Consider the following 25,427-nt stretch of genomic DNA (forward strand, 5'->3'; position numbering starts at 1 on the left):
GGGAGATGGTGGCTGAAATGAGTCATGTTAATAATAAAAATTGTCTGTTAATAAAAAATTCTGTGATGCATTCTTTGGACACAAAGGGATCTTGCCCTATCTGTCTAAAATTACAGGCAAATGTGTTTGGAATTCAATGGTGCAAATTTGTGTTAGAATCAATCCAGCTTGGGTCTCAGAGGTAGAATACGTGCAAATAATGGGCCCTGTATATGTGAATAAAATACAGCATAATTAATCTTCTTTTAGATTGCTTGCTAATTTAAGATGAGCAGAATAACATTCTTAGCCCAATTTTCAGGAAATATCAAGGTCTGGCCTGAAACGATGGACTAGTCACTTTGTTTAGAATCATATGCTTTATTATAGGATATGCAATTGCAAGATATATTCATTTGATTCAGAAAAGTTTATTGATAGACTACTAATAGGATTAAGATTGATAGCTTTTCCTGCATATCTGATTTTATGGTGAATGAGTATATATCATTGGGTATGTTTGGGGCGATTACTTTTGTACAAACTTTTATGATATGTCATTTGGTGTGTGTGACCCCCTGACCTGCTTTGGGCCAGGAGTACACTTCAGATCTACCAGCCTGCCTCCGTGCCCCTGAACCAGCTGTTTGCTGCAAGAGAAGTTTGAGGCCCTCCACCATCCGCAGGCACCCGCCTGTGCCTCATCCCTGGTGCCTAGTGGTAGGCGTGTCTAGTATACCGTGTATTTACTTTCATAGCTCGTATTTCGTTTTTGTATTTAGTTTTTCGATTTTCATACTGTTTTACCCTAATCTGTGCCCATTTTGTGCTCTGCTGTGTATTTCGCTTTAATTGTGTCCGTTTTCTTTTCCGGCTCTCATCTGTTCCTTTAAACCGAGCAGCCTCGTCTTCTGTGGCCCCGCCGCACTCGCGCCCCCATTGGACACTCCCTCCCGCCTCCCAGCTGCTCCTCCCTCCCACCTCCCCTTAATGGCGCCCGCTGCATGGCCGTGCCGCTGGCACACCAGAGACAGGCCCGTCTGTGCCCGTCCACTCCTGGACCGCGCCCAGCGCCCGTTCCCCTGGTCCACACTTCTCTGACCCCCCCCAAGCGACACTACTCCTCCACAGAACTCATTGCTCTCAACCCAGACCAGCACCCCTCCTGCGCCTAAGCCAACCCCAAACACACACACAGACCTTTCACATGCCACTCATGCCATTTCTCCTGCACTCACACCAACAGCAGCAACACCAACAAGCACCGCAACAACACCAAACCCCACAATCACCTTAACTGCATCATCCTTCACACCCGCTCCGTCCACAAGCACGCCATTGAGCTTTGGGACATGTTCACCACAAACTCTCCTGACATCTCCTTCCTCACTGAAACATGGATGAACTCCTCATCAGAATCCAACATCACCATAGCCATCCCAGAAGGTTACAAAACCACCAGCAGAGACCACACCAACAAACCAGGAGGAGGTATCGCCATAATACACAAAAACTCCCATCAAAATTTCCACCAACACCAACGACACCCTAGACAACGCAGAACACCTACACTTTCAAATACACATCAATGCCAACACCACTCTAAGAGATACCCTCATCTACAGGCCACCAGGACCCCACCCCCCATTCTGTGACACCATTGCCGATACCATCAGCTTCCACGCCCTCACCTCCACAGACTACATACTCCTTGGTGACCTCAACTTTCACCTGGAAAGCATCCATGACTGCAACTCCACAGCCCTGCTGGACAACCTCACAAACCTCGGCCGCAAGCAACTGGTAACCTCACCCACCCACTCAGCGGGACACACGTTAGACGCCATCTTCACCTCCAGCAACCACATCACCTTCCCTCACACCACTGAACTCCACTGGACTGATCATCACTGCGTCCACTTCTCCTTCATGAAACCCACTACCCACCACCAACACACTACACCCTACCGCAAGTGGAACAAGATCTCCAAAGAACACGAGATCTCCAACCTCGCATAAGCTCCACCTCCCATCACCAACGACCCCAACACCACCACCCTCAACCTCACACAATGGCTAGAAACTTGCACAGACTCCCTTGCCCCTTTGAAAACAAACAACAATACCCTCACCATCAAGACCGCCCCCTGGTTCACCACAGAACTTCAGTCTTCCAAACGAGAATTCCGAAAAATGGAGAAAGCCTGGCACCAAGAACCCTCAATGAGCAAATTCTCCGCCCTCAAAACAGCCATGTGCAAACACCACCAACTCATCCGAACCACCAAACGGTCCTTAATCTAAAAAGAACGCATAGACAACTACACACACAAAAGCAAGGAACTCTTTGCAATCATCAAAGAACTCACCAAACCCAAATCCTGAACCATCGACCCTCCACACTCCCAAGACCTCTGCAACTCCCTCTCCAACTACTTCCACCCCAAAATCACAGACATACATGACAGCTTCACATCATCAGCGCCCACCATCACCACCGTCGATACAACCAACACCACAACACCCTGCCGCACCAACCTACTGAACACATGGACCCCAACCAACAACGAAGAAATTGGCAAAACCATGGACTCCATCCACTCAGGCTCCCCAACAGACCCTTGCCACACCACATTTTCAACAAGGAAAGCCAAATCATCGCTCCCCAGCTCCGTGCCATCATCAACAGTTCCTTCGACACCGCAACCTTCCCAGATATTTGGAAGCACGCCGAAGTCAATGCTCTTCTCAAAAAACCCAAAACAGACCCTGAAGACCTCACAAACTACTGACGTATTTCTCTTCTCCCCTTCCCCGCAAAGGTCGCTGAGAAGATAGTAAACGTGCAACTGTCCCGCTTCCTAGAAGAGAACAACATACTCAACGCCTCCCAGTCTGGATTCTGCAAGAACCACAGCACTGAGACCGCCCTCATCACCTGCCCAGCCGACATCAGGACCAGAGTGGACAAGAGCGAGACCGTCGCCATCATCCTCCTAGACCTCTCTGCAGCTTTTGACACTGTATGCCACCAAACCCTCATCGCACGCCTTTTCGACGCCAGAATTCACCACAAAGCCCTGGACTGGCTCACCTCCTTCCTCTCTGAGAGAACCCAAAGAGTTTGCCTCCCTCCTTTCTGGTCTTCAACCACCAAGATCATCTGTGGGGTCCCCCAAGGATCCTTCATCAGCCCCACCCTCTTCAACATCTACATGGCTCCTCTCGCCAACATCCTCCGCCCCCACGGCATCACCATCATTTCATACTCTGACAACACCCAGCTCATCATCTCCTTTACTAGGAACCCAGCCACCGCCAAGAAGAACCTGCACGCCGGACTCCTCAACATCTCCAAATGGATGACAGCAAGCCACCTCAAATTGAACTCAGACAAAACAGAGATCGTCATCTTCAGCCCCAACAAGACAGCATGGAACGACTCCTGGTGGCCCACCACCCTCAGACCACCCCCAGCACCAACTACCAATTCACGCAACCTTGGCATCATACTGGACTTGTCTCTCTCCATGACCCAGCAAATCAATGCCATTTCATCCTCCTGCTTCAACATCCTTCGAATGCTACGCAAGACTTTCAAATGGATCCCTTTAGAAACAAGAAAAACAGTCATCCACGCCCTCATAAGCAGCAGACTGGACTACGGCAATGCCTTCTACGCAAGGACTACAGCCATGCTTCAAAGAAAACTCCAGCGAATCCAGAACACAGCCGCACGTCTCGTCCTCAACCTCCCTCACCACGAACACATATCCACCCACCTCAGATCCCTACACTGGCTGCCCATCAACAAAAGGTTCATTTTCAAAATCCTTGTCCACGCTCACAAAGCCCTCCATGACACTGGACCGGCCTACCTCAACAAACGAGTCAACTTCCACATACCAACTCGCCAGCTCCGCTCCGCCGACCTCGCCTTCGCCACAGTCCCCCGCATCCAACGCACCACCTCCGGTGGCAGATCCTTCTCCCACCTTGCCACCAAGACCTGGAACTCCCTCCCCAGCAACCTACCCAACACCCAGGACCTCCTAACCTTCAGAAAGCACCTAAAAACATGGCTTTTCGAGCAGTAACCGCCCCCTCTCCCAGCGCCTTGAGACCCTACCGGGTGAGTAGTGCGCTTAAGAAATTATTTGATTGATTGATTGATTGATTTGTATAAATCACTGTAAAAGTATTGTCTTAGATTTATATTCTTTTTATATTTCTATGAGATATTTTCTTGGAAATTAGGGGCAGATTTATAAGCCCCTACCACAGCTATAACGCTGCCTTAATGCCATTTTTATAACGCTAAGGTGGCTTAAAGTGGCCTTTCCCCCATGCCATATTTACAAAGAGGCGCACTGAATGCATTGCGCCACTTTGCAACCCCTTGTGCCACATTATGCCTGTGTAAGGCATAATGTATCCAGGGGGCGTTCCCACACAGGAATGCCTGAAAAAATGGCGCAGTGAAATGTACAATAGTAGGGCAGGTGTTAAAGTGACGCAGCCATTATAATTCATGGGCCTCCCTGTGCTTTTCTGCACTAGCGTTAAAATCTTTGACACAAAAATATTGATGCTGGTGTGGTAATGACCGCCATGGTGCGTCGTATTGTAAATTCTGTGTGACCATGGTGTGAAAAGGGGGGCAAGGGCTACGCGAGAATAGTATGAAAAGTGGTGCATCAGGACCGATGCACCACTTTCTTGTAAATCTGCCACTGAATATTCTACTACTACTGTCACCGGTGTTTGTGGATTAGGTGCAAATGATGTTGGAAGACCCCAGTGCTTTGGTCTTTTACACTTGCAGCGAAGCCTTTCGCTTAATCAAAAAACATGTCACAGAAAGAAAACAACAACAGGGCTACCACAGAGGTCCTTCAAGTGTCATGCTTGTGCTACACTACAGGTACGATAAGGCTAAAAAAGCTATGCAGGCCTTACCCATGTACAAGGAAACCAGGCCTTGTACCTCAGCACATGCTATAAACCCACTTTTTCCATCTAGAATGTGCAATAGTGCATGTCAGTGATCCTGATAGACAGATGCTCTTGCACACCATGTTTATTATAAAGCTAAAGCACACAATAAAAGAAAGTGAAGGAGTCCAGATACGAGGCTGCCTAAAATTCATCAAGAGGGCTAGTGGTCCTCAAGTCCAATGGTACAGGTGAAAAATACCCTTTGCTCCTGCCCCACAAAAGAATAGCTTTTCTATAGTGTGTCGAAGAACCATAGCCACCCTCCAAAGTCGGTGTGAGTGCATCAATCAAACAGAAACTAGTACTTTTCTGAGAGCGAAAAAAAATGTGAAGCTCTTCCGATGGTATTGAGGGTGTTGAGACCAGCATGTAAAACCCGGGGGGAGGGCATCAACAATGGAAAAGGGTAGGACACCACAGCTATTCATGCAACAAAAGTACATTTGTCAGCACAACTTCTATAAACCTGTATATGGCAACACGAGTAAGTTAGAACCATTAGTTATAGGGCAACTCCAACTCCATAACCAACTTCAGTTTCTCAAGAGTCTCCACATTTACCTTTTCCAGCCATGTAGTTTTCCAGAAATTCATCCCAGGTCCCAGGGTCGGGGTGCAATAATGCCATTTTATCAAAGTGGTAGAAGGAGACTGCTACGTCTTTGGCGTTTCTTGCAACATAGATGATCTGCAAGAGAAGAGAGAGAAAGAAGGGTTAAAGGCCACTTAATAAACACCATGGCCCAGATTTCTTGTGCCCCCTCTCCACCACCTAAGGACACTACGGGTGCGCCTTATTTACAGAATGGCGCACCATAGGCCAATTGCGTCAACGTTTTTTAACCTATTGTGGCGTTTTGCTACACTGGCATCAAAAATGTTGATGCTATTGGAGCAAAATGCAAGGGGGCTTATTGATTTCAATAGGTACATAGGCGTTAAAAACGACGCCAAAAATGGTGCAATGAAATCTTGTAGATTTCAGATTCTCAACACAGAGTTCACAGAGAAGAAATTACCTTCAAAAAGGAATGCCCACCTTGACTCCCTCCCAGAGTTGGAGACAATGATCGGCTTTGTATGTCTGTGCCAATCCCTGAGTTATCAATCGATCGCTCGAGGTTCTAGCCCCACTCTATAGCTCACTTCCCTTTCCTTCAACCAAGGACCCAGTACCTTACAGTTGTTCTCCCAGAAGGTCTTTTGCAGCATGCCAACGGTCATGTGGGTCTTAATGAACCTGGGAGATGGAGCATTGACCAGGAGCTCAGTCCCTGTAAAAGCAACATAGTGCAAAATATGTTAGCGCATTTGTGACTGCTCAGTGTAATCTGCAAACTACAGATTTATTTGCGCTAAAATAGATTAGCGTATGAATGCACCCACAGCAGAGCCTGTGTGTAACATGCATGTTGCAACTTTGTTACAGTAAAACAGCAAACACTTAAAGAAATCAGTTAAAAAGTATTTAAGAGCAATCAAATCATTTCAGAATGATTATTAGAGCAAACTGCTACAAAATAATTCTGCCAATTTACACAAATACGTTTTCACCTTCCCTTTCTTGGCTGTTCTAGAATAGTAAAACATAATCAAATGGATGGTCTCGTGTGGTGTTAAACTTGCTGTACAGCAGACTTGCTGTTCATGGCAGGGCACATGGTTAGCAGAGATAGCAAGACTTCCTGCGTTTGCTCCGTTTGATTTACTCAGCTTATCGACCCTCGATGAAGTTTGGAAATGCAGTAATAGTAAATTATTTAATGAATTGGAAGTAGAATTTCGTTTACATAAACCACAGTTTTCCAATATTTACAATTGAGGCATGCCCTAGATACATAGAGTGACATGCTCACGGTGGTTCCAAAATATAACGCCCGAGAAATTAAATTAATAATTGACAGTCTTGGGAAAGGAGGAATCTCGAGGGTATACAGTTCATTGTAATAAACTCGCCTCACCCTTTCTTGCAACTAGAGCGCATGGGAGACAAATTTGTGTGCCCTTGATGATGACGAGTGACTGAAGCCGGAATGATCCCCAGGCTGTTGACTATATCTATGCCCTATCTATCACGTTATCCAGTTTATCTTTACAAGTTTTACTACTCATCTTTACGACTTTGGCGCATTGGTTGGGTCATAAGCCCTCACTGACTCAAAAGTGGCTCTGCACCTGGCAACTTTAACTTTTTTGTCTGGGAGCAGTCAGTCATTGGTACTTACTGGTGTTACATCAATAGAGGACTGCGTAGTGTTGTGGGCAGACTAGGTCAGGATCTAGACAGCTGCCAGGTGTGCCAGGCCCTCACAAAGGAGAACTATGGTCCACCCATCAATCAATAGAATTGTATCCATTTGTGTTATTTTTAATGTTTCATGTGTTCCAGCAGCCCGCCTTTCTGCCTAATTGACTCGCTTGCATAACTAGCAGTGACTTACAATACTTGGTGTCTGTGTGCAAACGGCAATCACAGTGGGGGTTTAGCTGACTGTTATCGCAAGGCCTGTGCTCTAAGGGGGCCCATGCAAGGCAGGGGTTGCATTCTAAGGAAAGAACACGCCTTGGTTTGCTGTTGGGACAGTGAACAAAAGTTATTCAGACCTTTGCAGACAAGTCAGGGCTTTAACTGGGATGGGTTATGCCGTTGCTCAGACCTAGCACTAATGTCAAATTTACTTTGAAACGAATCTCTACAAGGTCCTACATTCATGCCCTTAACTTTTATGTACATTTTGTTATTGATTTCAAGATAACAGTTGCCTTGAACATCAAGATACAGTAGCAGCAGTGCCCTAGGCAAAAATTGCCTGAACACCTTGCACAACAATACAGAAACCCATGTACAAAGGAAGAAAAACATTGTCATGTTGGCACCTGTCCCCTCGCCCCCATACAGAAGAGAAAGGCACACATATTTTGTCAGCCGTCTAATCAACACAACAGATTCAGCTCAGTTCGCCTCCCTTTCCTGCACCCTCTACCCCACCGTAAGTGTACATGGTATCTCCCTTCAGGGTTCCCCCTAACATACACAATATCTATGTAGCGTGCCTCTATTAGCCATCGATAGTCTGATTAACTGATCATATCCTTCAGTTGAGTCAAAAAATCGTCCCACTGATCCATGAGTTTGCATCTCCCATTCCTAGCCCTGGCATTTGCCAGCACCGAAAGCTCAGATGAGGCCCCACATCTGTCTGCCTTGAAAGGATCAGAGAAGCCACTGTCACCTTCCAGCACATGGAGATAAGGCGCTTCGCAAGTCCCAGTGCCAGGCCCTGAAACCCAACCGTTTCATCTGCTTATTCACTACTCCAGTATTGAGAAGGCCGCGGGCGGGGTCTCGTGGCAGGACAGAAGCCGTAACCTCTGAAATGCATAAGATCACTTTTTGCCAAATACCCTCTTTTACTGGGTATATCAATACCATTTGGAGAAAGTTCACATCAACATGCTTACAACTGCAGCATAATGCCCTGATGCCTGGATACATCCTCCCTATCCTGTCGGTGGAAGTTATGAATGGTGCAGGTAATTAAACTGTGTCAATCGGATTCTGTCACTTTGTGTGACAGAACCGAAACTTCTCTGCCAGACAGAGTACGAGAATTCTGTCGACAGTCTTTACTCCCAATAACTCTTGAGAGCTGAAATACATGCACCCGCGGAGTCTCAAATCAAAGCTCAATAGACACTGGACATACCTGTCTTGTGCTTGCCAAAGTGAACATCATCTCCAATGGACCAGCCACAGATGGTAAGTCTCCATCAAGGCCCCACATCCTGCCCGCCACCCTACAAAGAGGAGAGTACAGCAAGAATAATCCAGGGTACCTGCCTCCACCAATTCCAAGAACATGAGCAGTCTCTCCTCCACCACCATATGGCCCCATTTCGTATACCCCCTGTAGTCCAGCCATCTATCGGGTAAGTCGCTACCAAACACCTACAGATTGGTGGTGCCCATAACAACAGACTCAGTCAGTGCACGTGGCACTCCACTCTTGCCTTCATGTATATCCACTCTTGCCTTCATGTATATATCTCCTCCAGCACCAAATTGGCATCTTCAATAGCACGTTCCGTATGGTACAGAAGGGGGGGGAGAGTATTCCTGGAACCATTCCAGCAGTGGGGTGACCCTGAAATCAAAGTCCAGCATGTCCCACTCAGGATTCGAAGTGTCATATAACCATTGCAATGGTCACAAGAGTTGGACAGCAGCGTAGTAGAGCTCATAACTGGGGGCTCTCATGGCCCCCAGCCTCCATTGCAGCATGTACAGTGTCAATCGCTACCTTGTGTCTCTTAATGCCCCAGATCAAGGAACCTAGTAGTTGCAGTCAACTCCATGAAGAATGATCACGTCACTATCACCAGGAGTGCTTTGAAAAAGTAGAGGAGTCGGGGAGTATTAACATTTTCTTGATCTACACTCTGCCCATAGGTGAAAGGGGTAACTGTGTCCAAAAGGGCAACAACAGTCGTATCACGATTAGTGCTTTACCCAGATTACCTTCTATTAAGTCAGACTCCAAGTGGTAAATTTGAAGCCCTAAGTATTTAATGGTGTTGTATATCCATTGTAGGGATTCACTCTTGTCTGTGTGGTGCAGCAATTCTGGTGTCTGCAATAGAGGGAATAAGCATGACTTCACCTAGTTGATCTGGAACCCCAAGATGCAACCAAAATCATCCAGAACTGACATAACGGCCGGTAGGATCAATGGATCAGCCTTTAGATAGATCAGGGTGTCATCGTCATACATAAAGACTATCTTGGGGTGACCCGCAACCCAACATCCCCATTTAAGGGATCGCTCCCTCAGAAGTCAGGCCAATATTTTGATGGCCAAGGCAAACAGCAAGGGAAAAAGGGGCAACCATGCCTAGTGCCTCATTCAATGGCAAAACTGTCAGAGATGCACCCTGACCATGGGGGCTCATAAATAATCACTATCCAGCTGCCAAACTCCGGTCCCAGCCATAACATCAGTAGTACTTTTTGAAAGTAGGCCCACTAAAAGGTGTCAAACACTTTCTCTATGTCCAGAGAGGCCACTCAACACTGAGTGTCTGTTCTGCATACCCAGTCGATGGTACTAAATAACCAACAGAGATTCAGAATCTTGTTTCTCCCCAGGATAAAGCTATTCTGGCCTTGGAGTATCACCCAGTGCACCACTGGAGTCAACCTGTTTGCTAGGATCTTTTCCAGCACCTTGTAATGAAGGTTAAGTCATGAGAGGAGCTTGTAGGAGGCCACCTCAAATGGATCCTACTGAGGTTCTGGAAAAACTTTAATAAAAGCCTCCCTCATGGAGTCCGAAAGCCTGCCATGCTCCCTGACCTGTTCAAACAATATCAGGAGATCTTAATAAGTGGTGTAAAACTCTATTGGTAGCCCGTTGGTGTCACGCATCATGCCCCTGGCTATTTTTTTAATGGCCAGTGTTGGATCTGACCGTTTTTGAAGAATCACTCCCAAACCTTTTGACTCCTTCCTCCTATTTTTAGGACTCTGGGCACTTTCCCACTGCTAACCTGATCTAAACTGCATATGCTCTCTGTGTAAATTGTATTGGTGATTGCTTTATCCCTGATTGACATATCTAATTTACTAGTAAATCCCTAGTAAAGTGCCCAGGGCCTGTAAATCAAATTCTACTAGTGGGCCTGCAGAACTGGTTGTGCCACCTAGATGAGTAGCCCTGTAAGCATGTCTCAGATCTGCCACTGCAGAGTCTGTGTGCATTCTTGCACTGCCAATTCTAACTGCCAAGTGTACCTACTTGCGAGGCCCAAACCTTCCCTTTTTATACATGTAAGGCACCCCTAAGATAGGCCCTAGGTAGCCCTATGGGCAGGGTGCAGTGTATGTTAAAGGTGGGGCATCTACTGATGTGTTTTGTATGTCCTAACAGTGAAATACTGCCAAATTAGGTTTTCACTGTTGCAAGGCCTACCTCTCTCATAGGTTAACATGGGGGCTGCCCTTAAATAATATGCAAGTGAAGATTCCTTTTGGAGGAGATAGAAATGTGGATTTTGGGGACTCTGAACTCACAATTTAAAAATACATCTTTTGGTAAAGTAGATTTTTAAACTGTTTGTTTGAAAATGCCACTTTTGGAAAGTAGGTATTTTCTTGCTGAAACCATTCTGTGACTCTGCCTGCTTGTTTATTCCCTGTCTCATACTGACAGTTAAGCTTTTTGTGAGTCCCCTCTAGACAGTGACACAAAGGGAGCTGGAGTGTGACCTGCTTATCCTGATGGGCCATCTGAGCTAGAGTAGAGGGAGAAGTGGTCACTTACATATGAATGGGCTGTGCCTGCCCGCACACATTGACGTCTCCAACCCCAAGGTGTGAGTCTGGAGCCAGGCATGGGCAAGGCAGGATCGTGTGACAACAGATACTTTCCTTTGAAGTTTGCCTACTTCAAAAGCAGAAAGGGGTATAAGTAGTAACCCAAACCCCCCAAATTTTTAGATTACTTCTGGATTCAAGAGGAACCTCTGCCAAGGAGAAGAGCTGAAGACCTGGAGGAGTAGCACTGATCCTTTGCCTGTGACAGTGCTTTTCTGGGTTGGCCTGCAGTTGCTGCTTCTGCCTGAAAGAGGACAAAGACTGGACTTTGAGGTATATTTCTGCTTGTGAAGAATCTCCAAGGGCTTGGATTGAGCTTGCCGCCTATTTTGAAGTCTCAGGGCCATCAAAGACTTCCTCTGACAGCACCTGGACTCTTTGCTGAGACTCCTGCCCTGCCAAATGGTGCCCCATCCAGTCCCTGGGCCCTTGAGAGGTGAAGTTGGCAGAACAAGGACTGAAATCCATGCACAGAACGCCGTGCAGGGAAAATGTTGTTGCACCACCTACAACTCAGCTGAAAAACAATGCGCGATCTGCTTCGCTGCAAAAATGAATGCTTCACCTGCATTGCGGCCAGGAGATCGACACATCGCGGCTGGAGAAACAATGCAACACCCTCTTGCAGCTGATGATAATGACGCAAACTCCACGGGGCGCGGTTTTCCGAGACAGTGCGACTGGATTTCTCACATATCATCACTGAGGGTCAAAACTCAATGTAAGCCTGCACGGATCCAGGATGCCCCATCTGGAAAACGACACATCGCCGACCAGACCAGAGAATCAATCAATCAATCAATCAAAAAATTTATTCTACTAAGACTCAGTCGTGAGGGTCTCAAGGCGCGGGGGGGATGCAAGGGGGGCAGGGAGGGTCACTGTTCGAACAGCCATGTCTTGAGGTTCTTTCTGAAGCACAGGAGGTCTTTGGTTTTGCGAAGGTTGGTGGGGAGGGAGTTCCAGGTTTTGGGGGCGAGGTAGGAGAAGGACCTGCCTCCTGTGGTGGTGCATTGGATGCTAGGGAGAGGTCGGCTGATCGGAGGTTGCGTCTGGGAGTGTGGAAGTTCACTGTTTCGTTGAGGTAGGTTGGGCCAGTGTTGTGGAGAAGAAATAACGCACGGTCTCGCTTGCGAGTGAGACATCGAAGCATAACTGTCTTTTTTGTCGCACACTCGCCCGTGCAGCTTTATTTTTGACCCAAACCAGGTACTTTGTGTAACAACATTTCCATTATTTTTTCTAGAGTAAGACTCTTATTCTTTTGAAAATTCTTATCTTCACTTGTGTATGTTGGATTCTTGTCGTTTTGGTCTTGTTTGATATAGATAAATATTGGCTATTTTTCTAAACTGGTGTAGTGCCCATTTTGTATTGTTTTCACTGTATTACTGTGTGCCAACCTATCAAGGGGTTGAGCAGGGGTTATCTAAGTGTGTATCTCCATTGCCCTGACTAGAGTGAGGGTCCCTGCTTGGACAGAGTGCAAACTGACTGCCAACATGAGACCCCATTTCTAACATTGTTGATCAGCGGTGAGGAACAAACTTGTATTTGTACCTGACATACAGTAATTGGTGAACACTACTGTTTTCAGTGCAGAACATTACACAACCACATACTGTTTTTTCCCTCTTATGCCCTCTGGTATCCTCCTGGAAGTATTGTGACTTTTCGTACTCTGGTTTTTAGTTGTCCTTGTGAGGCCTTTGCAGAATGGATGTCAACTTCTAGCACCTGGAGATCTATACAATGAGGAAGCTAAAAGTTTTCTGTAAGGTAGTGTACTGGCTATGAAGAGAAGGCCCCAATGGTGGGTTCTTGAGACAGCCCTGTTTCCGTATGAGATGAAATGCTGGGAAGCAATCATACCAGATGATTTTGAGGAGGAGGACTACTCTGATGAGGAGGGCAGTGGCCCTGAGAGGGACAAGTGAGAGAGCAATGGAGTCTACCTTGTGAGCAGAGGCTGAGAGAGCTAGATGAAGAGCTTGAGAGGGCTGAGGCCAAGAGAGCTTTAGCCCAGGAAAAAGAAATGTTGGGAGCTCATGAACTGAGCTGTGAAGAGCTGAAGCTGGAAGCCATGATGGCTAAGTCTAGTTCAGATGGTGGCAGCAAAACTTTTATGTCCAGTACTTAAGAAGTGCACATTCCCAGAGACTTTGTGACCAACTTGTTGGTGACCAACTTGAGTGACGGGGTTAACATACACAAGGAGTTTCAGGGGTATGAGGTAGCTATTGTGGTGCGTACGGTCTCCAAGGTGGGTTAGGGAACTGGCATGGATAGTCATATTTCTTGTGCTGGGAGGGACACTCTACTGGCTCTAGGTGAAAGTGACAGAGAGAGGCGTTACCCCCAGTTGAAGGTCCTGGTTGTGAGTTATAGAGACACCCCAGAAGAGAGTCGGTTTAGTGTCAGGGACAGTCAGATACTGTCTCACCAGTCTCAGGAGGGTGATGTGGGGTACTTTTTCAAGGCTGAGGCACGGGATGGGTGGGAGAAGGGTAGTTTGGGTAACTCATGGGAGGGGCTGTATGATGCGATTGCTGGAGAGCATATGTACACTCCTTGTTTTCCAGATCTATACCAACACCAGGTGGAGTGAGAATTCTCTGACCTCAGGAAACTTGCACTGCAGGCATACCTCTGAGTGAGTACCAGAGGGTCTGAAGAGGCATTTGGGGGTGCTCCTGAAGGGAGTGGCTTAGGTATTTCCCAATCAGGTGAGGTGGGGAAGGCTTGTATTGTCCCAGGTAGGTCCCTGTGTAGTGGGATGGGTGAGGGATCCCATGTCCAGTCTCAGAAAAGAGGCGATGGGGGTGGCTGAGTTCCAGAGTGCCTGAGATCCTGTCTCAGAGTCTGGAGGGTTACAAGAGGGAACACCAGGAGGAGAGCCTCGTCTGTACCATAGGGCCATCCACTGAGGAGGACCCCATAGTGTCAGGAAAACTTGGGGGGCCACAGTCACTAGCGTCACACCAGTTCTGGTGTCTGGCAGTACCACTCCTAGTGGGGGGTGCGGAAGTCCAGACAGAGGGTTGAGAGGGGGTTGTGGGCCCCAGCGGAGGGGGTCAGGGGTCTGCTCTGAGGTCAGAGCCCCCAAGGAATTACCTTGGTAATACAATTTCTGGGCTGGGGGAACCAGGCTCTGCCAGATGGGCAGAGGTCAGGAGACCGGCACCAGCCATACTCTAGTGCAGCCCTTAGAGAACGTTTTTCCCTTGTGGGGGTAGGTGTGCTCCCCAGGAAATCCTGGATTGCCAGGCAAGGGTCTGGTTTGGGGGTACAGACCCTAGGCTGGAAGGTCAGGTGCAGGGGATAAACTCTGACCTAATGGGGAGGCAGTTGGCCTAATCAACCCCCCAGTGTGATTTCTAGGGATACTCTCCAAGGTGGGGGGTGCAGAACCTTGGGAGTAGTGGCAGGGGAGGGATAGACTCACTTCTGGCCCCGGTTCAATTCCAAGGATACAGACCATGGGTTGAAGGGCTAGGTTCAGGTTGTCCCCCCTGACCAAGGTGTGAGTCTGGAGCTAGGCATGGGCAAGGCAGGATCTTGTAAACAACAGATATTTTCCTTTGAAGTTTGCCTACTTCAAAGGCAGAAAGGGGTATCTGCAGTGGACCCAAAAACTCCAGATTTTTTAGATTACTTATGGATTCAAGAGGAACCTCTGCCAAGGAGAAGAGCTGAAGACCTGGAGGAGGAGCACTGCCCCTTTGCCTGTGACTATGCTTTGCTGGGTTGGCCTGCAGTTGCTGCCTCTGCCTGAAAGAGGACAAAGACCGGTCTTTGTGGTATATTTCTGCTTGTGAAGAACCTCCAAAAGCCTGGATTGAGCTTGCCTCCTGTTTTGAAGTCTCAGGGCCATCAAATACTTCCTCTGACAGCACCTGGACTCTCTGCTGAGACTCCTGCCCTGCCAAGTTGTGCCCCATCCAGTCCCTGGGCCCTTGACAGGTGAAGTTGGCAGAACAAGGACTGAAATCCACTCATAGAACGTTGTGTAAGAACAATTTCATCGCACAGCCTGCAACGCGTCTAAAAACGATGCACCACCCGCTTTGTGGAAAAAATCGATGCTCCACTGCATCGCGGCTAGGAGATCGATGCATCGCAGCTGGAGAGATGTCGCAAACCTCACACAGCGCGGTTTTCCGACAGCGTGCGGCCAGATTTCTCATGCTTCATCACTGGGCGTCAAAAATCAATGCAAGCCTGCTCAGATCTGAGGTGCCCCATCCGGAAAACGACGCATCACCGACCCGACTAGAGAAGGAACGACTCAGGGTCTCGCTTGCAAGTGAGAAATCGACGTACTGCTGACTTTTTCAATGCAGGCTCGCCAATGCGGCTTTATTTTTGACGCAAATCAGGTACTCTGTGGAACAACAACGTTTCCATTGTTTTTGATACAGTAAGACTCTTTTTGTATTGAAAATTCATATCTTAACTTGTGTATGCTGAATTTTGGTTGTTTTGGTCTTTTTTGACTTAGATAAATATTGGATATTTTTCCAAATTTTGTAGTGTTTTCACTGTATTGCTGTGTGTGTTAGTGCAAATACTTTACACATTGCCTTTGAGATAAGCCTGACTGCTTGTGCTAAGCTACCACAGGGGTGAGCAGGGGTTATCTAAGTATGTATCTCCTTTGCTCTGACTAGAGTGAGGGTCTCTGCTTGGACAGAGTGCAAACTGACTGCCAACCAGAGACCCAATTTCTAACAGCCAGTTTGACATCCTCAAGGGTCAAGGGGACGTCCAGCTCCTGCCTCAGCAAGTGGTTAAAAAGGGGGGTCTTAATAGTTCTCTGATAGGTGGAGATCGCCTCTTGGGCACACCTGTTGGGGCTCAATATAGGGTCCTGTAGTAGGCCTCAATTTCTCCATTAATAGCCAATTGTGAGTTCACCACAGGGCTCTCTGCCGAAAGGATGCCCTGATTGGTGTGCACGGGTATTTAGGTTTCAAAAACCAGCACAATAGACTACCTTGTTCCCCAGTGCTCCAGTTCATGCTGGTGCATGATATATTCTTTATACTCAAAGGCAGATATACATCTGAGCACTTCCCTGTGATCTGACCTAATGTCCTCCAGCATTGGGTACATAGCAGGATTAGATGCCCAATCCCTTTTGGTCATTCTCAATCTACCCTCCAGATCTAACACCTCTGCCTGAATACCCCATTTCATGCCATACTGTTTAGTCATGCACACATCATGTATCACCACTTTGAATGTATCTCACCCAACCACCTCACCCATGGCAGAACCCTAATTCTCAGCAAAGTATCTGTTGATATATTCCCTCATATGCACCCAGAACTGCATATCTGCTAATGCCCATGGTTGGAAATGCCAGGTGGGGATCCCAGGGTGGGGCCTTCCCAACTGAAAAGTCCCAATCAAGGGGCAATGAGCAGGCAATGTCCTGCCTAAGTACTCTGGCCGTTTACATCTATTTACCAATGCCCTGCTGCTATATAATATATATATATATTAATATAGTGCAAAGAGCATGTAGGACATAGTACTGGGAGTACTCTCAATAGTGTGGGTGCAAGGTGTGCCAAACATCTAACACTTATACATAAAGCACCCACTGTTGAAGCTGCCTAGTGGTGGTGTGTGATTAGGCCCCTGGTATGAGAGGAGTGGATTTATCCTTCACCAGGTCTGGAACAAATTTCCACAGTAAACTATTGGGGACAGTGCAGATAGGAAGAGAACTGGCTTCAAGGAGGTAAGAAGGTGAGGCTGACCCACATTTGAAGCATACAATACCTTTAACGTGAATATCCAAAGCGACTTCTGCAATAACATAATGACCCTCTGGGTCTACCAGGCTGTGCTCAGTCATGAACCGTACCCCGAAAGCCATCCACATCAGAACACCCGTGACATAGAGTAAGGAGTGCCAAGCATCGCACCTCACCAGCTCTCATGTAACTTACAGAGCTCCCCCACTGTCAAATGATCTCCTGAAGGCAGGCAAACTGGACCTGGTGCCCTTTCAGTTATGAATGATTTACTGTAGCTCTTACTATATGTGCCTATGCCCCTCACGTTGCACGTCATTATGTTATATTCACATGTGGCCATGTGAGTTGTGCGTAATGCGAGGGCCTCACATCTGCTTGCATGGTGGGGGGTTGGTGTAGGAGAGAGCTGGCCGCATCCTCAATCGGTCAATGCCCACCATTGCCATTAATGATTCAGCAACCAGTACACAGTCTACTCAAAGGAGGGGGTGGCCCAAGTTAACCATCAGTATACACTATAGACTGGACCCCTGCCAACAATACAGCTAACAATTCACCCCTCACACTAAAACAAATGCCTCAACCACACCCCCCAGGCTTCCCTCTCCCTCGTGCCTGCAGCCACCCTGCATCTTCTCTGGAAGCACGATCACCTGTGTAATGTCCCCCATTGATATCACATCCTCATTAGATTCTCGACCCTTCACATTGGACAAGGATGATTGCTCCACGGCAGGTCATACCTTCGCCATACCCAGCGCTGCTTACGCCGTCAACGGTTTGTCACGAATGGTCCTGGTGGATCACCATCTTTTCCACTGAGCCTTCCATTACCCTCCCAGATCCGTTGAGGAACAGTGCTGGAAGTATCCTTGTGTGTCAAGCCAGGACAACACCTCCTTTGACATCAGGAACAAAAGGTTCTCACTGCCTGAGATGACCCTTTTTCGCTAGACATAGTAGTCTGGATTTGACACCCATTGTGCTGAGATGCTGTTCCACTTCCTGCAATGAGTCTAACAGTTTGCGTACATCCACTGTGTAGTCTGGAAAGATTGTGACAGTACTTTTGTTGATAGTCGAGGGGCATTTAGTTCTAGCAACCTGTAGTATATTGTCTCTATCTCTATAGTCAAAAAGTCTTGCCAGCGCAGGGTAGCAGCCAGGCACTCTATGTGCTATCTCCACTGAGGAGAACATGGAGGTCTTCCACATGCAGCACATGTTCAGTCAACCATGTTTCTAGAAAAAAGTCCACACGCAGGCCTTCTGTGCCTTCAGGGAGATCCAACACTCTGATATTATTCCTCCGGGATCGTCCTTCTGTGTTTCCTGCTCTGGCCCTTAGCAGCGCCACCTCTTTGTGGAGTGTCTCAATCTGCTGTTGGTGCCTTATCATGGAGGGGCAAACACCCACTAATTCTGTCTCTATGTCCTTCAGCTTTCTGTGCTCTTCCCGGAGAAAGCCCACATCAATCATCAGGGAGTCCAGTTTGGGGTTTAGAGAGAACCTGAACCTACTAAAAGCAGATAGGAGTTCCGAACATTTCTCCATATGGTCCTGCAAGAGGCGTTCCACCGCCGTCCTCCTTGCTGGAGGCCCATGTTCCTTGCAGGAGGCCCATGTTCCTTGCAGCATGCAACACCATTTGGGTTCTTGCCAGCCTTCACTTCAGCCATATCAGGTCTTTGATGTATTGCAATTCAAGTACTCAACAAAAAATAGTAGTGTGTACCACGTAGTTGATGGGGGCCTCCGGTCAGGCAGCACACAATGGCGATACTGCTCTTAGGTGGGGTCGATATGACTCTTCAGTGTCTACCCAGGGCACTGTACTATGCAGAGGTTCACCCATTTGTGGACCTCCTTCGTGTCCTTATAGTCCCAACAGTTCCCTTGTGTGCTTTCAGCCTCTCTGAAAGTCAATAAGAACCTCCTGTTGGAGGTGTCCGGTGTCAGCACCCCCTGCAAGCTGTGACCCACAATCTAGCTATTGCCACGTCACTGGGAGTCTCGGACCGGACGTCTTTTGTATTCAGGGTGTCCTCCCTATGCCTCCCTAACATCCAAGCAGCAAGGGACTCTTCAGGGCTACCCTCATTCTAGGCAATTGCCAAATGATGCGCAATGAATCGGATGGCCATTTGTCACAAGGCAATGCTCGCTTGTCCTCCCATGCGATAAGGCCTTATCAGGGTGCGTCAATACTTTCCCCCACAGCAAGGTCTAACCCACCCAGGCCAGGAGTGTGTCGACCACACCCATTGCATGGCTCCTTCCAGCCACAGATTTAAACGAGCGCTAGTCTCAGTCAGCTCTCACTGTTAGGGCATGGATACCTGCGCTCCATGATCCCCATACTGCTGCGGGCCAGTCACACTGCCCTAGGGGCTGCTGGGTGCTTGGTCTTCAGCTGTACTTTCTAAAGTGGCCGCCACCTCAGGACAAGATCTGCGCCTGCGCCAGTTGTCTCTCATGCAGCTCCTTTGCATTGCCTCTCCGAGACCAGTCTACCATGAGGCCTGCTGTGTTCTGCGGCTCTTTGATTGCTCCGGCATTGTGCGCCCCAAAAGATGCCCTCATCTTGATATTGCCCTCTGGGCTATGAATCTCTGCTGGAGATGCCTGGGCCATTCTGAATTTGCTTGTTCATTGAGATCAAGCCATGCTGTGACCTAATGTGCACCACAGGCTGTGGCGTCATTCCTGCAAGGATATCAAGGGCCTGCTGAAGCCACTGGCAAGTTTTGGGGGGAAGCCAAATCGGGCGTGCTCGTCCCCTGGGGTCAGGTCTCCGCATCCTGCACCTCAGATCACCAGCATGTGAGGGGATGGGGCTGGATGAATACTGTGGCAGGTAGGAGCTCGCTATTAGGCGACAATCCTGTCTGCCATCTTGGACACTCCCCCCTCATGTCATTAACTTAACAAGAATAAACACTGATCGATTTCTCAGCAATGACTGGAAAAAGGTTTTATATGTCAGTGATGTGGCTTCTGTTTACATTTCACATTTAATTTCACCATACCTTGCCATTACATATTTGCTTTTTCCAGATGTTTCGGTATTTTTTAATGCTACATATGAGTCTTGTGTAGTGCATCCTATAAACTAAGTCACCTATAGGTGTCTGGGTGAGAACAGGGTGTGTAACGCTGTTCATGAAAAGGCACAATTTGGAGCTCTGGAGTTGAGACAGAAAGCAGTACGAGTGCCACACATTGTATGCCAGTGGATCATCAATGTCTTCAGATTTCATGTCTATGAAATCATTATCATCTCTGCAGAGTGGTCAGAACAATGGTCACATATGTGCCAGTTGTAATTGCCATTTTATGTAAAAGTGGGTGAAGGGACAATACACAACTGTGAAATATTGCAGCACCAAAGGAAAATACTTTGCTTACAGGTGTGGAGAGAGAGCATGGTGAATGAAGGGTAACACAAGTAAATTCATGAAGAGGGACATCCTAAAAAGGCAGAGATTAAGAGGAAAGAGATGTGTGAGAAAGTTAAATGGATTATTTCAGAAAGATATGGGCAAATAAAAGTTGTATGTGCCTACAAGAGGAGAGATTGTAATGTGGTGCTAATTGGACAAAGGGAGTGACTGAGACACTCCAAATACCACTGGACAGATTTTAGTAATGGTTAAGTATTATTTCTCTTATTTTCAGAATTTAAATATTTTCAAGTATTTTCATTGTTGCTCATTTATCTGATACCGCTCACAAGTATTGGCAACACAAGTAGTTTTGACTTGTTTTAGGCATACATCCTTTACTTAGACCTGCCTGGCTGCAATAATGGAATGCTCACAAAAGTGCTGGTTTCATGATAATATGTAGTAATTGTCATACATTGGCCTAAATGTGCCTCCATAATCTTGAGCCATCTACTGCTCCTGGGTGGACCTCATAAAGTAATCTATGGAGGTGTAAAAGTGCCACCTTTGATTGGGTTCCTTTTGCTCTTGGGTGGATTCAATAAAGTGATTTACTGACGTCCCAATAGTGTCCTACAAGTTAGTCAGTTTTTGTGCCAGGCCTGACTCAACCATATCCCCTTTAGGGGGCACCTTCTCTTGCCCTGCCATGCAATCCTTGGATCTTGTGTCTATAAAGAATATTCAGTGTCAAAACCACTTGTATTTAGATCACCAACAAAGACAAGGGCTTTCCTAAAAAAAGCAATGCAAATTAACTCACCTTTGTATACCATTTTATGTGTGGGAGTGTTTACATGTTGGTGTGACAAGTCTGAAGCATACTCTCAGGGTGCTCATACACAACATGAAAACTCTACATTTTAGATGCCACCTCAGCCAACCACAATCCACTTGTGTGCACTGTAAGACGGGTTCTAGATAGTAGCCCACTAGGAGTGTGCCATGAGGGCTTAACAAGAGGTGCTGAAAGGAATATAAAAATGCTGCATTACCAATTGATGATTAATGATAAGGATTCATTACAGATCGGGTTTCTGAAAGGATAATAGGTCTGTGTTACAGTCAATCACATGACAGGAAATACTTCAAAGGTATTGTCCCTCAGCATCTGGCTGAATCCTTCCCAACTTATCCTCATTTTCCTGCATTCCAACGTCTTATAAATTCATCCTATTTCTATGTGCATTTTAAAATAATTCTTCAGTGCTTTTGCCTTATGTGCTACCAAGTGCTGGTCACTCCTACTCCATCAAGAGCTTTAAATGTGCCATACCTTAACTTTTAAATAATTATTAGAGAGAAACAGTAAGCCCCATGTGAAATCTTATTTAAATCTTGTTGTATCTTAAGCAAAGTTACCTCCCAGTATGGATTAAAATGCACCATTTACCCGGGTTTCCTTGTAATTCCATTGGTAACCCATCTTCTCATAATTAAAAACCTATTTTCTTTTGATCACTGTTACTAGCCCACATTGTTTCAAAAAGCTTCATTAGTCATTCAGATTTTAGAAAGTTCACTCAGAGAACTTCTAACCCTGTGTAAAAATTGTATTTTAATATTCTCACCTTTTGACCATGGACTCTTGATGCCATATCTTTAAATCACTAAAAGGAAATCAATTGTGTGTTATGCAATACGTAAATTATTGCTATTATTTCAGGTATTAATAGTAGTGGTAGTAGTTGTAGTTCTAATAGTAGGAACAGTAATAGAACTAGGAACAGTAGTAGTATTAGGAGAAGTTAGAAATGTGGTTACTGGTTAACCGGTGGGTGAGCTCTGGTTAAGCACCACAATTCTAGTCAGGGTAAGTCACAAGCAAACCCCAAATTTACCTGTGCTCAGCCCCCTGGTAGCTTGGCACAGCAGTCTAGCTTAACTTAGAGGCATTGTGTAAAGTATTTGTGAAACACTCCAAAAGGAAAAACAGTGATAACATCATTCAAAATGGCCCCACACTAGGTTATAAAAAGGAGCTTAATTTAATAAATAGCACAAGACCAAAAAGAGAAAAATCCAATCAGTACAACCGGGGTTATGCATTTTTTAAGAATTGGCTGTAAAATAGTCCCTAAAATCATAAAGCGGCAACTAGAGATAGCTGGTCCGGCAGGACGGGCCTGAGTCAAAAGGTCAGGCTGACAGCAATGGTGCGTAGGTTTGACACAGTCCCAGATTAGTCCTGCTGAAGGTTGTGTGCCAAGAGTTCTGTTCATGTTGAAGAAGGTCGCTGGAAGCAAAGAGAGTGTCATTGGTGGTGGTCGGCGAGGCACGAGGAGCAGCCTGGAGCCTCACATTGGCAATACAAGCAGGTTGGGGATGCTTCCTGTGCAAAGAGTCAGACTTATGGTGGCTCACGCTGATTTTCTGTGCGAACTGAGCGGTTCTGATGCGAACAGGCCCATTTATGGTCACGAAGAGCCCAACAGCTTGACTTTCTAAGAGCTCGAGAACCACTTCAAGGGGTGAGGCCGTAAGAAGCACTTCTTGGGGGTCAGGAACAGGCTGGAGATGGGTCCAGGAGCTGTGGGGAGTCTATTATGTCCCTGAAGCTCAAATAAGGAGAACAAATTAGCCCTTTCAGTCACTCTGGGTTCCTAGGTTCAAGATGGAGGTTGCAGGTCTAGATCTTCTTCCTCTGGCAAGAGGGCAGCAGGCACAAGGCCAGCATAACAGGGCAGCAGTTCCTTCATAGTAGCAGTCCAGCAGAGTGGCAGTCTTTGTAGCAGCACTGCTGTCCTTCTTCCTGGCAGAGCATCCACTGGCTCAGAAGTGTTCTGAAGTGGTGATGTCTGAGATCCTTCTCCTATACACAGTTGTGTCTTAAAGTGGGGAGAAGCTTCTAGAGCCTGAATGCTTCTCCATATGCAGTCCCTCAACTATCCATCCACCCACTCTATTACTCATCATCTACACACTCAATCACTAATCCTTGTACCCAAGCATTTATTTGAATTGAAATTACATTTGTGCAGCATTCCATAACCTGACAATGCACCAAAGCACATTATTGGAGGGTAACGTAGAGAAAGTGCTTAGTTGGAAGGGTGCTGTAATTGAAATGAGTCTATGTAGGAAGTATATTGGTAAATTTGTCAAACAACAGGGCGCTGCTCCCTGCCTTAGGGTCCAGTGCCAGTATTTTTTGGAAATGATGTGGATCTCCACTCCACCTTCTGGTACTCATGACTTCTGCTTTTCAGAATCCACAGACGGCACTGAAGTTTGACTAGGGGGATTGGGAATAAGGAATTCATCTTCTCTGAAGTACTCTGATGTGAATGAAATAGTCTGCAATCTACTTGTAAAAAGGCACATGTGATATCCACCAACTTTGTCATGGTGTATCCCATCTACTAAACTTCTCAACTATAAATCTCTAATTGTACCGTAAGCTGTATTTGTACATTCACTACAATGTCACAGAATGCCTTTACCTTCCTGTCTTTTGAAAATGCATCTTGCGCCACAGCTAAAATAATCTTTTGGTTTTTCTTTTGTGTTTTATTATGATCTTTGAAAATCACAAAGATTGCAAAATGAGAAAGATGCCTGATGCAGCAGAAGTGAAAAGAAGACTCCAGAACAGACCAAGATTTCGAGTTCTAGTGCAAGTCTGTCAAAAGATCATGTGAAAACTCGAGGACCCTAAAAGGGTTGGCTTAGTGGAAGATACCTAACAGCAAGGTAAATGGCAGTGCCACATTAAACCATGTGGAAGCTTCTAGGCAGTTGACATTTCGGGCCCCCTCTCACAAATTAATTCCTAACACGTTTTTAATTTTACCATCCAACAACTTTAATAAACCAATTTTATTGCACAAAACTAAACATTACACTTAAGTAGTTTGCACCGAATTTGTTTTACAAACTGACAGCAGTCAGAAGATGAGCCAAAATGTTATGTGAATCTGATGTCTATGGTTTATGTACTTTAAGTTGTTAATGGGTACATTACATTATTACAGTAATTTTTCTATAGCCTCTTTAATGTAAAGTTTTTGTTTCTTTGAGTTGATTATTTTTTCTATCTTTTAGAAACAATCTAAGAAATCTTGATTGTAATTTTCTTTCACAATCAAATCAATATTATTTGTATTTGTTGTCCCGGGTCCCCTAAAAGGAGTGGGCTCATAGGCTGGTGCCTACTTTCCCTATTTGGTAATCCAGCACTGATAAATGAAGACACGCAGTCAGTGCTGGGAAAAGGACAGGTGAACTGACTTCAGTAGGGATGGTCAAGGCAACAAAAAAGTAGGAAAGAACAGTAGTCAAAGATGCAGCACTAACGATAATGGGTTGTCCTCTGACAATGTGTTAAATATTTGAAAAAACACACTGCCAAAGGATACCTTTGACAGCACCATTTCCACATTAACTGGGTCATAATTCAGAGATTCTGAAGGGGCAATAATTAAATATTCAGTACATTTGTGGTGTGCCATGCAGGCCTTATCAGGGATGTTGAAACTAAACCTCCCCATGAAAACAGTGGCAAAAAGTGATATTGTTAGACCTGGCATCCTTGGTGTGGTTTCCCGTCTTTTTGCCTCTGCTGCTTGTATTTTTGACTGTGTGCTGGACTTTGTTTTTGCTGGGTTTTGGTACTCTTGGCACTTTACCACTGCTGACCAGTGCTAAAGTGCAAGTGCTTCCTGTGTAAATTGTGATTGGTTATCCCTGATTGGCATATTTGATTTACTAGTAAGTCCCTAGTAAAGTGCACTAGTGGTGCCCAGAACCTGTAAATCAAATGCTACTAGTGGGCCTGCAGCACTGATTGTGCCACCCACATGAGTAGCCCTGTAAACATGTAGCAGATCTCTCACTGCAGTGTGTGTGTGCAGTTTTGCACT

General features: G+C 46.3%; 1 protein-coding gene across 1 annotated transcript in view; it reads right to left on the minus strand.

Annotated features, from left to right (window-relative positions):
- LOC138304197 (sulfotransferase 1 family member D1-like) overlaps positions 1–25,427 on the minus strand; it is a 381,202-nt gene that overhangs the window by 119,291 nt on the left and 236,484 nt on the right. Inside the window, exons 3-4 of the mRNA XM_069244052.1 lie at positions 6,154–6,251; positions 5,539–5,665 (exon numbers count right to left, since the gene is read on the minus strand). Coding sequence (XP_069100153.1) covers positions 5,539–5,665; positions 6,154–6,251 — 225 coding nt within the window. The remainder of the gene's footprint in view (positions 1–5,538; positions 5,666–6,153; positions 6,252–25,427) is intronic.

This window comes from Pleurodeles waltl, chromosome 7 (assembly GCF_031143425.1).
Source record: "Pleurodeles waltl isolate 20211129_DDA chromosome 7, aPleWal1.hap1.20221129, whole genome shotgun sequence".
NCBI classification, from domain to species: Eukaryota; Metazoa; Chordata; class Amphibia; order Caudata; family Salamandridae; genus Pleurodeles; species Pleurodeles waltl.